Genomic DNA, 15,414 nt, shown 5'->3' with positions numbered 1-15,414 from the left:
AGTCAACGTGATGCTGAGGGATCTGCTTGGCTTTCCGGGCTTGCAGCAGTGGTATGCATGTGGGGGCAGCAGCACAGGGGAAGTTCAGAGTCTTACCTCTCAGGGTGAAAACCCAAGGTCTGGCCTTAACTGGTTGTGCCTGGCAATGTTCTTGTTGGAGGCATTGTTTTGAGAGTGGGGACTATCTTCAGGGAGAAATCCTAAGACCTTTGGTCGGGCGACGACGGCGCTGGTGCACTGTTTCCTTCTTGGAGGCGTCGCTTTTGGAGAGTCTGTACTTCAGGTGTTGTCACGGTGGTGGTTGTATTGCTGTTGCTAGGTCTAGAAGGCTGTAGCGGGACTTTTTTTCTTAATTTTCTTTTCTCTTTTTTGGCTGTGTGCATCCGTACTGCCATTAGGGTGGGGCGTTGTTGCAGAGGCTGGGTGTAATTGGTATCTTTTGATATTAATATATTCCCTTTATCGAAAAAATATATACATCTTGTAAGCCACCGGCTAGAGTTTATCAGATTATAAGATAACCCACGGCGTTTGTAAACACTCTCCGATATAGTGAAGTTTTGCTAGCTAGCGCCCGTGATTTTCGTCTTCTCTGTTGGAAGGGGTTTTCATGTTAAATCTCGTGTATGCACTGTATTTTCTTTTATCGTTCTTTGTTATTTGCTTGTCGTTTTTATAACATGGAAAAAAGACCAGCCCCTGGAAGCTCAATTTTTTTCTTCTGGTCCATCGATCGCACATCTGAGTATCCCGCGGCGATTATGAACAAATATGCAATTCTATTCAGTTTCCAGTTGCTTTCTGAAGGTCACCGCGATAGAGTTAGGGCCACGGACTCCACGGCAGACAGGAACGCGTATGTTTGACTAACTATCACTAGTGGAAAACAGGCCTAATGTCGCGGGTCGTATGACCCTTTTGTCGCGGGCGGCCAGCCGCGACAAGGGAGGCGCGACAAAAGGTCCCCCTTCTGTCGCGGGTGGCTTACGACCCGCGACATAAGGTCCACCACGTGGCAGCCGCGGGGCGCGCAGGGGACAGGCCCTTTTGTCGCGAGTGGTATTACCACCCGCGTCAAAAGGCCCTCTACGTGGCGGGCGCATAACGCTGCTGCTTTAGGGTTTGAGGGGTGCAGCACCCCCCCCCCCCCCGCCACCGACCGCCTGTTATTTCATTTTTCATTCGAAAATAAAAGTTGCATATATTTGTACGCTACTAGAAGTGGTACACGTTCATTCATTATATATATATATAGATCGATCAAACAAATATTGGAAGCAAAAGTCGATTCCCCTTACATGTAGATTCCCCTTACATATATATATACATTTAGCTCACAATCGACAAGCGGTACTAACGACCGTCTATTTGGAGGTAGAGCATCTATTTGGACTAAACAAGCCTTTGTTGTTTAGTACTTCTTTAACCAAAAGTCCCGCCAGTTCCTCCGCAATTCCTAGTAGGTGTTCCTTTGGTTGGAGTCTGTCCCGCATGTAGTCCACCTATATACGAAAATGAGATGAGTATGACTATATCAATCTTGATAACGAAATATTGACGATAATAAATAAAGTTCTGAGTGTTATTGCTTACGTTGAATTTATTTTTGTTCTGCTTCTCAGTGGTTAACATGCGAATGGACTCGCAAACGTAGTATCCACATAGATTTGTCCCTTGTGGCTGCTGTTCGCGAGATGGAGAGGGGTGTCGGCGAGTGTTCGCGAGATGGAGAGGGGTGTCGGCGAGTGTTGTTCGCGAGAGGGAGAGGGGTGTCGGCGAGTGTTCGCGTCGGTTGTTCGCGAGAGGGAGAGGGGTGTCGGCGAGTGTTCGCGTCGGTTGTTCGCGAGAGGGAGAGGGGTGTCGGCTAGTGTTCGCGAGATGGAGAGGGGTGTCGGCGAGTGTTCGCGAGAGGGAGAGCGGTGTCGGCGAGTGTTATTCGCGAGAGTGTTTGCGTCGATTGTTTACAAACTAACTAATATAAAATTTAAATTAATACAAAATTTAATCTAACTAACTACAAGATTTGAATTAATACAAAATTTAAACTAAGTAACTACAAAATTTGAATGAACTATGTACAAAAATTTAAACTAACTAACTAATACTAAATTTAATCTAAATACTAATACTAATACTAACTAACTAATACTAACTAATAATAACTAACTAATACTAACTAATAATAACTAACTAATACTAACTAAATTTAATCTAAATACTAATACTAACTAACTAATACTAATTAAAACTAAATACTAATGCTAACTAAACTAAACTAACTAACTTAATAAAAAATTTAATAAAAAACTTAAAGAAAAAAAAGGCCGGGGCATGGCCGGCCGGCATCATGACGCAGCGCGCGGGCGGCGGAGGGTGGCGGCTACCCGTGGCGCGAGGGCGGCGGCCGGGGTGCCCCAGGCGGCGGCGGCCGGAGTTGCCGCGCGTAGATCGAGGCCGCGCGCGTAGGCGGCGCAGATCGATGGCGGAGGCGGCGCGCGCAGAGGCGGCGCAGAGGGCGGAGAGGCGCGCAGAGGGCGGGGCGGCGAAGAGGCGGCGGCGGAGGCGAGGAAGATGGCCGGCGGCGGCGGTGAAATGGCAGCTGGCGGCGCAATTTCGCTAAGGAATGGCCTCCGGGGTGTCGCGGGTGGGGGCTCCGCCCGCGGGGTTAGGTATTTATACCTACCCCTTTTGTCGCGGGTCGAGCCACGGACCGTGATAAAAGGCCCCCTTTTATCGCGGGTCGTGCCACCACCCGCGATAAAAGGGGGTCACTATCGCGGGCCGTGGCTCGACCCGCGACAAAAGGGGGTAGGAGCTGATCCGTGGCACAGCCCATACTACGGCTCTGGCCGTTTGAATCCAACGGCCTAGAGCCGTTGGATGGGCTGTGCCACGGATCAGCTCATCTCACCCTCTTCACCCCTTTTCTTTTTTCTATTTTAAATTAATAAAACTATTATTTCAATAACTTTTGAATGGTAACTCAAGTACAAATGTTTTATATATGAATATTGATCAGAAAAAGCTAATGAACATGAATATGACATCCATATACCTATTCCACGTGCCGCCGTGCCACACGTGTCGCGTCCCCGTGCCACGTGTCGCGTCCCGTCGACGCCGTCGTGTGACGTGTCGCCACCGCTTCCACGTGCCTCGCCCCGCCGACGCCGGCGTGCGACGTGTAGCCACCGCTTACATGTGCCATGCCCCGCGTGCGCTATATAGAGCCACGAGTGCTGGCGCAACCACACGTCGCCACCGCCTCCGCTCATTCATCTCCGGGATATGCCTCCACGTCGTCGAGGGGCGTCCGGTTTCCGTGGCGTTCGAGTGCGTCCGAGCGGTAGGTTCACCGCCGAGATACGCGCCGGTGGCTTCCGCCTCACCCTCGGCACGTACAACACGCCGGAGCTGGCGGCGCGCGCTTACGACGCGGCGGCGTGGCGCTTTCGGCGGCCAGGGCACGACATGAACTTCCCGGATGTTGAATCGCTAGAGGAGGCGGAGTTCCTCGCGCCACCGCCGTGCCTCGTCGACGACGAGGACCGTCGCCGGCAGCGCCAGGTGCAGCGCAGGATCGCCATCGCCGAGCGCGACGAGCAGTTGATGCGCCAGTGGAGGGCGCAGTTCCCCAACGATGTCGACAACACCGACGCATTCTTTGCTAACCTTAGGGCACAACGCAGGTCCAACAGGCGCCACCGTCGGGCCGTCGCCGCCTTCGAGCTCGAGAACGCGAATACAACTTGGACCGAAAATGACCCTCGGTGGGATGACATTTGGACGGAGACAACCTCCGACGACGAGTAGAGACTAGACTAGTAATTTATCTATTTTATTGTAATTTCAATAAAGTCGTTGTCGGTTCTATTAGTTTAAATTTAGTTTATAAAGTCGTTGTCGGTTGTTTTTGTTCAATAAAGTGGTTGACACAAAATTTATTACGATTGAACTGAAATTAAAGTACAGAGCTCAACTGAAAAATAAGATACATGGCCAGATTCGAATGTTGGAGCCATTCAATCATAGTCGTGCCTAGCCCTATAATAGTCGGCACTGTAGTCATCATAGTCGCCGACGTCATCGTCGCTAGCATCGGGGTCGCGGTTGTCGAACCTCGGCGGATGACCACGCGTGGGCTGGGATTGAGGGTAGCGCAGGCGGGGGCCACGATAGGCCATGACGCTCTGGAGAGTCCGGCCGCGCCACCACATCCGACGGCCGGCCTCGTTGAAGTTCGAAGGAGGCGGGCCGTCCTCCTCGTACCTGGCAACCGCCCTCTCACGCCGATTGATGAAGAAGCTGTCCCAAGTCGGGCTGTAGTCGGGATGCCACTGGGGATTCCTCCGCTGCTCAGGCGTGAGCTCGAAATAGTAGTGGTTCGTGATGGCCATCTCGCGTGGCACACCTACAGGGATAGGAGGGACCGGTACGCCTCCGACGCTCAGCAACCAGCCGGTCGGGACGCGGTAGCCGGGCGGGCAGGGGTAGTTCGAGGCGCAAAGCGCCTCCGCCTCCCGGGGTGTTAGACATACGATGGAAGCCATGGGAGAGAGTGATGAGGTTTGCAGATATGAGTCCAAGCCTACATATATATAGTGGAAAAATGGCGGGAATGCGGGAAGAAAATAGGCGGGAACGAAGTGGCGCGCGAAACTTTCATCCCGGGTGGAGGCTCAAACCGGGACAAAAGACTGGGGGAGGCTTATCTAGGAGGGCCTTATCTGGGGGGATGATGTGCGGGTAACCTTTTGTCACGGTTGGTGGCTGCAACCGGGACTAAAGCTGTCGGCAGGATAAGGATGTGTCGGTAACCTTTTGTCACGGTTGGTGGCTGCAACCGGGACTAAAGCTGTCGGCAGGATAAGGACGCGTGGGTGGACGCACTGCTCGATGAGATAAAGCATGTAGCGCACGACGCCTTGTCGAAGGAACAAGACAAAGTAGAAGCGGTGCCGTGCCTATAAAAGGAGCATCGATACGCCTTGCCAAGCAGATCAACAAGCCAAGCACAGTTTCATTCCCATGGATGAAGGAAAGGGTTGGGAAATCTCCCGTGGTGCAGCTTCTCGAAGATGTCGTTGCAATTGGTGCACACGCCCTACGGCATCTTCGGAAGCTGCTCCTCGGAAAAATTTCCCTGCAAGCCCGTGAAAGACTCCCATGAACCTCTCGAAGGGGAAAGGTTTCTCATTATTACATAAATGTAGAGATTGTGTCTTGGGAACTATATATGAAGAATACATTATTACATCGCCATCTAGTGTTGTGATCTTCTACGCCGTAGCCATGGAGAATCTTCATCATTTAGTAAGATGCTTGGGTCAATTTTCACCGTGAAGGGCGGAATTTCTTTAAACTTATTATAATCTTCTGACATGTCTATCTTGTCATCCACTCCCACGATGTTTCTTTTCCCCGAAAGAACTATGTGGCGCTTTGGCTCCTCGGTTGATGTATTCTTTTGTTGATTTCTTTTTCTTGATTTGCTAGACATGTCCTTCACGTAGAAAACTTGAGCCACCTCGCTGGCTAGGACAAATGGCTCGTCCTGGTACGCAAGATTGTTGGGATCCACTGTTATCATACCGTACTTATCGTCAATATGTATACCGCTGAGCTTCACCCATTTGCACCGAAACAAAGGGACCTTAAAAGTGGGACCATAGTCAAGTTCCCATATCTCCTCTATGTATCCATAATATGTGGTGGTCTGCCCATTCTCGTCTTTTGCATCGAAGCGGACACCGCTGTTTTGGTTGGTGCTCTTTTTATCTTGGTCGATTGTGTAAAATGTATTCCCATTTATCTCGTACCCTTGGAATGTACATATGTTTGAAGATGGTAACCTGGCCAACAAGAACAGCTGCTCCACAACAGATGGGTCATTAATGAGATGTCTTTGCAACCAACTGCCGAAGGTATTCATGTGTTGACGTGTAATCAAGGACTCGGGCTGGCCCGGGTTTATTTCTCGTAAAGCATTCTTATGTTTCTCGATGTACGGAGCCACCAAGATGGAATTGTATAGAACTGTGTAGTGTGCTTGATTGAAAGAAATCTTGTCCCTGCACACCGTTTCTTTCCTTCCTAGTGTGCCTTTTCCAGTCAGCCTCCCCTCATACCGAGATTCAGGAACACCAATCGGCTTAAGGTCAGGAAGAAAGTCAACACAAAACTCAATGACCTCCTCAGTTCCGTAGCCCTTTGAGATACTTCCTTCTGGCCTAGCTCGGTTATGAACATATTTCTTTAAGACTCCCATGAACCTCTCGAAGGGGAACATATTGTGTAGAAATACAGGACCGAGAATTCTAATCTCTTCAACTAGGTGAACGAGGAGGTGCGTCATAATATTGAAGAAGGATGGTGGGAACAACAACTCGAAGCTGACAAGACATTCGACCACATCTTCCTGTAATCCTGACAAAGTTTCTGGATCCATTACCTTCTGAGAAATTGCGTTGAGGAATGCACATATCTTCACAATGGCTAGTCGAACATTTTCTGGTAGAAGTCCCCTCAATGCAACCGGAAGCAATTGTGTCATAAGCATGTGACAGTCATGGGACTTCAGGTTCTGGAATTTTTTCTCCTTCATATTTACTATCCCCTTTATATTCGACGAGAAACCAGACGGAACCTTGATACTGAATAGGGCTTCAAAAAAGATCTCCTTCTCTTGTTTGGTAAGAGCGTAGCTGGCAGGCCCTACAAACTGCCCTGGATGATTGCCGTTTCGTCCTTTATGACGTTCCTGGTCCTCCCGTGCTTCTGGTGTATCTTTTGTCTTTCCATACACGCCCAGAAAACCTAGAATATTCACACAAAGATTCTTGGTCAGGTGCATCACGTCAATTGCAGAGCGGACTTCCAGGACTTTCCAATATTCTAGCTCCCAAAAAATTGATTTTTTCTTCCACATGGGCGCGTGTCCGTCAGCGTCTTTCGGAACAGGTCGACTGCCTGGACCCTTTCCAAAGATAACATTTAAATCCTTGACCATGTCAAATATATCAGCACCACTGCGGGGGATAGGCTTCGGACGGCGGTCTGCCTCGCCATCGAAATGCTTGCCTTTTTTCCTTAAGGGATGCTTGCGCGGAAGGAAACGACGATTGAACGGGTACACAACTTTTCTGCTTTTTCCGAATATTTACTTTCAGTCTCATCTAAACAGTGTGTGCATGCATTGTATCCTTTGTTCGTCTGTCCTGAAATGTTACTGAGAGCAGGCCAATCATTGATGGTTACGAATAGCAACGCTCGTAGGTCAAATTCTTGCTCGGTGTGCTCATCCCACACACGTACACCTGGTTTGGCCCACAACTCCAAAAGTTCATCGACTAATGGCCTTAGGTACACATCAATGTCGTTGCCCGGTTGCTTTGGACCTTGGATAAGCACTGGCATCATAATGAACTTCCGCTTCATGCACAACCAAGGAGGAAGGTTGTAGATACATAGAGTCACGGGCCAGTCTTTGTGGATCGCAGCTCTGCTCCCCAAAGGGATTCATGCCATCTGTACTTAGACCAAAGTATAAGTTCCTTGCCTCACCTGCAAAATCCGGGAACTCTCTCCCGATGTTTCTCCACTGCCGACCATCAGCGGGGTGCCTCAACATTGCGTCTTTCTTACGTTCTTCCATGTGCCATCGCAACAACTTGGCATGCTCTTTGTTTCTGAACAAACGTTTTAACCGTGGTATTATGGGAGCATACCACATCACCTTCGCAGGAACCCTCTTCCTGGGTGGCTCGCCCTCAACATCACCAGGGTCATCTTTTCTGATCTTATACCGCAATGCACCGCATATCGGACATTTATTCAAATTCTCGTACTTCTCACCGCGGTAGAGGATACAGTCATTAATGCATGCATGTATCTTCTGCACATCTAATCCTAGAGGGCAGACAAGCTTCTTTGCTTCATATGTACTGACGGGCAATTCGTTATTTCTTGGAAACAGCTTCTTTAATATTATCATCAATTTCTCAAATCCCGAGTCAGTCACACCGACCTCTGCTTTCCATTTCAGCAATTCCAATATGCTACCCAGCTTTCTATGTCCATCTTCACAACCTGGGTACAACAATTTGTGGTGGTCCTCTAACATCTTGTCGAACTGCAACCTCTCCTTATCCGTGGCACAGTCTCTTCTTACATCAGAAATGGCCCGACGAAGATCATCATCAACAGGATCATCTGATGCATGTTCTTCACCTCCTTCTTCTTCATTGTCGTCCATTGCGGTATCATCGCATTCAGAGAACATAGATCGGTACTGGTCATCGTTATCTTCTTCTTCATCGCCGTCTTCCATCATAACCCCTTCTTCTCCGTGCTTGGTCCAAACATTATAGCTGGACATGAATCCAAACCGAAGCAGGTGGCTCTTAATGTCTCTTGAGCAAGAGTAATCCTTCTCATTCTTACATTTCAGACATGGACAACACATAAAACATTGCTTCGACTTGTTGGCCTCGGCCACAAGCAGGAAAGAATTCACGCCCTCTCTGAAAGCGGGAGCACATCGGTTACCGTACATCCATGGATGACTCATCTGCATCATAAGTGTATCAGATGCAATCACCTTGCTAAAATTAGTATTGTACGGACTATGTATATACGAGAAAATAGTTGCTAACCTTTTAGGATCAAAAAGAGGAGAAATCTTATCAAATAAAATCAAGTGGCATCCCTCACAAGCATTCCATCAAACACCTCTTGTGCACATCAAGAAAAAATGAGCTAGCATACACCTCCACCTTTCACCACCAAGGAAAAAAATGTAGGGGGAGGTGGGGGGGGGGGGGGGGGCTGGCTGCGTGTATATATAGGAATGGACCTTTTGTCGCGCGCCGTATTACGACCCGCGACAAAAGGGGTGCTGGCAGGAGGCGCCAGAGCACAGACCCCTTTTGTCGCGGGTTGTGATACGGCCCGCGACAAAAGGGCGCGATAAAAGGCCCGGCTCGCTCCAAATGGTTTCGGGGCGACGTGGCCAGGCCATTTGTCGCGGGTGCAGGCACGCCCGCGACAAAAGGCTCCCACGAAAGCCCTGTTTTCCACTAGTGTATACTAGCTAGGTTGTGGATGCCCATGGTAGCAGATGAGACACGTACATCGATCGGGCCGGGCAACCGATCGGTTCTTGTGGTCGTGAGTTCCTAACATGCCGCACAGCTTTCCACAGAAACGCGGCGCTATTTGGACCACTCCCATTTCGTCGCCTACCACTAACGTTGGGTTTTCGGCCATGGCACCGGGTCTGATCGGCACGGCGGCGCTGGCCGTGGTTGTGTCGCTGGCGGTCCACGTCGTGCTTAACTGTCCCATCCAGCCAGTCCCATCGCCGCCCCTGCCCGCCGCTCCCTATCCTCCCAATAACCTCCTCCAGGTTCAGTATCTCCGCTACAACTCTCGGGCGCCGCGTACGCTCTTGCCGTGCCATGTTGCCTGATCCATGGTGCCATATTGCCTGTACGGATGCAGGGGCTGGAGAAGCTTGGCGAGCCGGGGCTGATCGCGCCAGAGGACGTGTACGTGGACGCGGCGGCGGGCGGGACGTTGTACACGGCGACCAGGGATGGATGGTTGCAGAGGATGCACCCCAACGGGTCCTGGGAGCAGTGGCGGTTCGTCGGCGGCACGGGCCTGCTCGGGATCGCGCCGTCCGCCGACGGCAGCATGATCGTCTGCGACGCCCACAAGGTACTACGTGCGTCCGTTTTGTTTTCTTTTTCTCCACGGGCCTAAAGCAGCATCGAATGGCCATTTCATCGTTTGGGAGTGACGATAATTTAGTTTTCAGCAGCTTGAATCGATCGGTGTGAATTTGGCAGGGATTGCTGAAGGTTGAAGAAAAACGCGTGACGATTCTGGCATCGACGGTCCAGGGCTCCACGATTAGGTTTGCTTCGTCTTTGATTACGGGGAAGGAAACTTGCAGTGTTCCCTACGTACCTGTACTTATTGTTTTGGCCTGCCCCTTCCGGCCGCGCCCCAAATCCTCAGGTTTGCCGACGCCGCCATCGAGGCAGCCGATGGCACGGTCTACTTCAGCGACGCCTGCACCAGGTTCGGCTTCGACCAGTGGTTCCTCGCCTACATCGAGTCCCGCCCCACCGGCCGTCTCCTCAAGTACGACCCCCGCACCGGCGGCGCGTCCGTCGAGCTCGACAACCTAGCCTTCGCCAATGGAGTCGCCCTGTCGCGGGACGAGGCCTTCGTCGTCGTGTGTGAGTCGGGCGGGTACGTACCTGAAGCGAACAGCTCCATCGCACTTCACTTCTTATGAAGCAGCTCGCAACCTAGCTTGCAGCACCAGCTCGTTGCTGATGCAACTCTGTGTGTCGTACGTATGCAGGTTCAGATGCTCCAGGCTGTGGCTGAAAGGGGGCAAAGCTGGCCAGGCGGACACGTTCGTCCAGGACCTCTCGGGGTGTCCGGATAACATCCGTCTAGCTTCAGACGGATCCTTCTGGATCGCCATTCACCAGGTATGGTTACACCTATTGCCATATATAGGCTCTGTCTCGTCACCTGCAGCTTCGATATCAGTAGATGTAAGGTCTGACGACTCCAAAATTAAGCACCATCTCGTGATTCTTTGCCTTCCAAAAATGCAGCTGAGGTCGCCGTTGCTAGACTTGGTCACCCGCTGGACCTGGACCAAGAGAGTTGTTGCTTCGTTCCCGGCGCTCGTCGACAGGATCATGGCAACGGCCAAGGGGGCCATGGTGGTGCAGGTATCAGAGAATGGCGACATCATCCGTGTGCTCGACGACTCTAACGGCAAAGTGATCAATTTCATCACATCGGTAACGGAGTACAACGGGGACCTCTACTTTGGAAGCCTCTCAACGAACTTTGTAGGCAAGCTATCTTTGGCAAATGTATCACAGGGGAAGAAGGAAGCTCATGTTACAGAGTTACCCTTGTGGGAAAAATACTCTTCTGATACAACACTCTGCACTTGGAGTCCCAACGTATCAAGATATTTTGGAGTTGCTAATAGTCGTCATCAAGAGCATTTTCTGGCGCCGTTGCTAGGAAGTAATCAAGACTCTCCATCAAGCCCTGTTAAGCGCCATCGGAGCATTTTCTTGCGCCGTTGCCGGGGAACTGAAAGGAGTGTATTACAGTGATTGCCAACTTCCACAACCAAGTAAGAGATTTTCTGGCACCGTTGCAATCTTCTAAACAGCATCTCACCAAAGCTTGGGGTGGTAACACCGTTGTGAGCTCTCTTATCTCTTTTATATTTTGCATAATATTTTACTTGTCTTGTTTTTAGTCTTTGTTTGCTTATTTTAGTTTTTGTCTGTAAATTATTTTTTCTTAAAAATTGAAAAACACATCGAAAGTATTAGTAACTATCTTCTAAAAATCATGGGAGAAAGAAATACTAAATTTTATGATTACATAAAAACTCCTAAATTGCTAAGCCTATCACTACACCTGAGATAACTGTTGAAACCTTTGACCTAAGTCCTGGATTATTAAATCTTATAACTAGGGAACAATTTGGCGGTAGTGCTAGTGAATATGCATCTATGCATTTACATGATTTCTGTGAAATTTGTGATATGAAAAAGTTTAAACATATGGAAAACAATATTGTTATGCTAAAATTATTTCCATTTTCTCTTAGAGGAAAAGCCAAAGAATGGTTATTGTCTTTACCTAGTGCTAGCATTAATTATTGGGACTATCTTAAAGAGGCTTTCATTAAAAAGTATTACCCACTTGTTAAGATTCTACAAAATCGAAATAGTATCTTGTCTTTTAGAAAAAATGATAATAAACATGTAGCAACAACGTGGCAAAGAATTAAAAACATGCTTTGAATTTGTCCATCACATGGAGTTAATGAATGGACTATATGGCTATAAAGAAAGCGCTTTACGGGAGGCAACCCGAGATATTTTTATTTTTTATGCTTATTGTATCAGGTTAATTTTCTTTTATTTTAATCTCTGATTTGGAGTTGCTGATTTCTGCGCTGCACTTTTTAGTGCATGATTTTTGTATCTTTTTTGGTAACTCCTAAAATCTTGATAAAATCAGTAGATGTAACTTTTCATCTTGTATATGCACGTAAATTGGCTTAATTGTATGAGGTGTTTAAGTCGTGCCAAAAATTCAGTTTTGCTGCAGCAAAAATTCATTCTGCCTTACTTTATTAGATCCATTCTTTTAATTATCAAAATAATTTTTACTTGGAAATTTTGATATACTAGAATGATTATAACAATATGTGCTCTCTGGTTCATGAAGATATAATTTTATTCTTGAGTAAAATAGCAGCAAGCATGATTTTTTTTGTACCTCTAACATCACCTCATAGAAAAGAATGGGCAGAAGTTTTTCATAGGGAATGGAGGAATATCACACTAAGATGATAGATTTCTTCACCTGACATTGTACACGTGTACTGTTGATTTGTTCTATTTGACAGACAAATCAACAACAAAAATAGATAAGGTTTCATGACATGTGTGAATTCCAAACAAAGTCATCCTCTTGGTCGGCATAAGGATTCATCTTGCAATTCATGTACAAAGCAAATAAACTTCAGTTCTTTCTCCCGTTTATTATTAGGTTTGTTGTCCTTTTGTTGTTCTTAATTTAAGCAAACCCAAAATTCCACTGTATAATCAACCAAAGTCGTCTTCCATCCTTATTTTTTAAAGGTCGACAATCACCTCAGAATCGGGATTCTATTCAGTTTGTGCTTGTTAGACTTAAGTCTCGCCAGGTACTGAGAGGGCGACATGATCATCCGCGGATAAAAGACAAGCCCCTGGAAGCTCAATTTTTTCTTCTGGTACATCGGTCGCACATCTGAGTATCCCGCGGCGATTATGAACAAATATGCAATTCTATTCAGTTTCCAGTTGCTTTCTGAAGGTCACCGCGATAGAGTTAGGGCCACGGACTCCACGGCAGACAGGAACGCGTATGTTTGACTAACTATAGAAGCTAGGTTGTGGATGCCCATGGTAGCAGCCGAGACACGTACATCGATCGGGCCGGGCAACCGATCGGTTCTTGTGGTCGTGAGTTCCTAACATGCCGCACAGCTTCCACAGAAACGCGGCGCTATTTGGACCACACTCCCATTTCGTCGCCTACCACTAAACCAGCTGAAACTGGCACGCCGCAAAGATGCAAACCACTGCACTGAGCTGAGTGCTAGTCCAGATTCGAGCTGTACCTCTAGCCGGCCAGTTCTACTCGTCACTTATCAAAAAGTTCATAACTTCACTAGCAGCTTCTAGTTCTAGTCGCCAACGTTGGGTTCTCGGCCATGGCACCGGGTCTGATCGGCTCGGCGGCGCTGGCCGTGGTTGTGTCGCTGGCGGTCCACGTCGTGCTTAACTGTCCCATCCAGCCAGTCCCATCGCCGCCCCTTCCCGCCGCTCGCTACCCTCCCAATAACCTCCTCCAGGTTCAGTATCTCCCCTACAACTCTCGGGCGCCGCCTACGTTCTTGTCGTGCCATGTTGCCTGATCCATGGTGCCATATTGCCTGTACGGATGCAGGGGCTGGAGAAGCTTGGCGAGCCGGGGCTAATCGCGCCAGAGGACGTGTACGTGGACGCGGCGGCGGGTGGGACGTTGTACACGGCGACCAGGGATGGATGGTTGCAGAGGATGCACCCCAACGGGTCCTGGGAGCAGTGGCGGTTCGTCGGCGGCACGGGCCTGCTCGGGATCGCGCCGTCCGCCGACGGCAGCATGATCGTCTGCGACGCCCACAAGGTACTACGTGCGTCCGTTTTGTTTTCTTTTTCTCCACGGGCCTAAAGCAGCATCGAATGGCCATTTCATCGTTTGGGAGTGACGATAATTTAGTTTTCAGCAGCTTGAATCGATCGGTGTGAATTTGGCAGGGATTGCTGAAGGTTGAAGAAAAACGCGTGACGATTCTTGCATCGACGGTCCAGGGCTCCACGATTAGGTTTGCTTCGTCTTTGATTACGGGGAAGGAAACTTGCAGTGTTCCCTACGTACCTGTACTTATTGTTTTGGCCTGCCCCTTCCGGCCGCGCCCCAAATCCTCAGGTTTGCCGACGCCGCCATCGAGGCAGCCGATGGCACGGTCTACTTCAGCGACGCCTGCACCAGGTTCGGCTTCGACCAGTGGTTCCTCGCCTACATCGAGTCCCGCCCCACCGGCCGTCTCCTCAAGTACGACCCCCGCACCGGCGGCGCGTCCGTCGAGCTCGACAACCTAGCCTTCGCCAATGGAGTCGCCCTGTCGCGGGACGAGGCCTTCGTCGTCGTGTGTGAGTCGGGCGGGTACGTACCTGAAGCGAACAGCTCCATCGCACTTCACTTCTTATGAAGCAGCTCGCAACCTAGCTTGCAGCACCAGCTCGTTGCTGATGCAACTCTGTGTGTCGTACGTATGCAGGTTCAGATGCTCCAGGCTGTGGCTGAAAGGGGGCAAAGCTGGCCAGGCGGACACGTTCGTCCAGGACCTCCCGGGGTGTCCGGATAACATCCGTCTAGCTTCAGACGGATCCTTCTGGATCGCCATTCACCAGGTATGGTTACACCTATTGCCATATATAGGCTCTGTCTCGTCACCTGCAGCTTCGATATCAGTAGATGTAAGGTCTGACGACTCCAAAATTAAGCACCATCTCGTGATTCTTTGCCTTCCAAAAATGCAGCTGAGGTCGCCGTTGCTAGACTTGGTCACCCGCTGGACCTGGACCAAGAGAGTTGTTGCTTCGTTCCTGGCGCTCGTCGACAGGATCATGGCAACGGCCAAGGGGGCCATGGTGGTGCAGGTATCAGAGAATGGCGACATCATCCGTGTGCTCGACGACTCTGACGGCAAAGTGATCAATTTCATCACATCGGTAACGGAGTACAACGGGGACCTCTACTTTGGAAGCCTCTCAACGAACTTTGTAGGCAAGCTATCTTTGGCAAATGTATCACAGGGGAAGAAGGAAGCTCATGTTACAGATCTATAGTAGTGTCATCATCCATGCCATCGGAATGGCAATAAATGAAAGGGCATCTCGTAGCTGACGGCATATTTACGGCTTTGTGGACGTAGGTTATGGTTTCAGGTTTCACGCAGCTTAAAAGATTCGGATGACCAAGCATGATGACTTTTAAACTTGGCGGTGGTTGGGCATTATGTTGTAATAATTCTTCTTTTTGTTCAGTCATGTGTTCTTTAGATCAATCTATATGAGTGTAATTTCTTATGCACATGTGAACATAGATTTATCTTTTATGTCAAACGCTAATGCTAATGTGATGGTTAGAGTTAGTCTTAACGGTTTTGCTATGTCTCAGTCAACTGAGAATTCCTTAAGTCTCAGTCACCCACAAAAATGCACTTGAGTTGCACTTTTCTGTCAAAAAAGTGCAATTGCA

At 49.1% G+C, this 15,414-nt stretch overlaps 2 protein-coding genes across 2 annotated transcripts; both read left to right on the top strand.

The window, feature by feature from the left end:
- Positions 1-9,229: 9,229 nt before the first annotated feature.
- Positions 9,230-11,226, top strand: LOC127306154 (uncharacterized). Its single transcript, XM_051336769.2, has 6 exons — positions 9,230-9,406; positions 9,502-9,720; positions 9,852-9,919; positions 10,024-10,260; positions 10,376-10,508; positions 10,638-11,226. The coding sequence occupies exons 1-6, from the start codon at positions 9,266-9,268 to the stop codon at positions 11,154-11,156; spliced, it is 1,317 nt and encodes a 438-aa protein (XP_051192729.1). The 5' UTR covers positions 9,230-9,265; the 3' UTR covers positions 11,157-11,226.
- A 1,777-nt stretch (positions 11,227-13,003) lies between these two features.
- LOC127306155 (uncharacterized) lies at positions 13,004-15,199 on the top strand. Its single transcript, XM_051336770.2, has 6 exons — positions 13,004-13,462; positions 13,558-13,776; positions 13,908-13,975; positions 14,080-14,316; positions 14,432-14,564; positions 14,694-15,199. Exons 1-6 carry the CDS (start codon positions 13,322-13,324, stop codon positions 15,000-15,002), a joined length of 1,107 nt encoding a protein of 368 aa, XP_051192730.1. The 5' UTR covers positions 13,004-13,321; the 3' UTR covers positions 15,003-15,199.
- The last annotated feature ends 215 nt before the right edge of the window (positions 15,200-15,414 follow it).

This window comes from Lolium perenne, chromosome 6 (assembly GCF_019359855.2).
Source record: "Lolium perenne isolate Kyuss_39 chromosome 6, Kyuss_2.0, whole genome shotgun sequence".
NCBI lineage: Eukaryota > Viridiplantae > Streptophyta > Magnoliopsida > Poales > Poaceae > Lolium > Lolium perenne.
Note: the sequence above shows the minus strand (reverse complement) of the source record. Positions and strands in the feature narration are given on the sequence as shown.

Bases quoted from the DNA above. Each gene is read 5' to 3' on its own strand.
- LOC127306155 (XM_051336770.2), top strand. From the start codon at position 13,322: ATGGCACCGGGTCTGATCGGCTCGGCGGCGCTGGCCGTGGTTGTGTCG. The intron at 13,463-13,557 runs GTTCAGTATCTC...GTACGGATGCAG, and splicing joins CTCCCAATAACCTCCTCCAG to GGGCTGGAGAAGCTTGGCGA. The intron at 13,976-14,079 runs GTTTGCTTCGTC...CCAAATCCTCAG, and splicing joins GTCCAGGGCTCCACGATTAG to GTTTGCCGACGCCGCCATCG.
- LOC127306154 (XM_051336769.2), top strand. From the start codon at position 9,266: ATGGCACCGGGTCTGATCGGCACGGCGGCGCTGGCCGTGGTTGTGTCG. The intron at 9,407-9,501 runs GTTCAGTATCTC...GTACGGATGCAG, and splicing joins CTCCCAATAACCTCCTCCAG to GGGCTGGAGAAGCTTGGCGA. The intron at 10,509-10,637 runs GTATGGTTACAC...CCAAAAATGCAG, and splicing joins TCTGGATCGCCATTCACCAG to CTGAGGTCGCCGTTGCTAGA.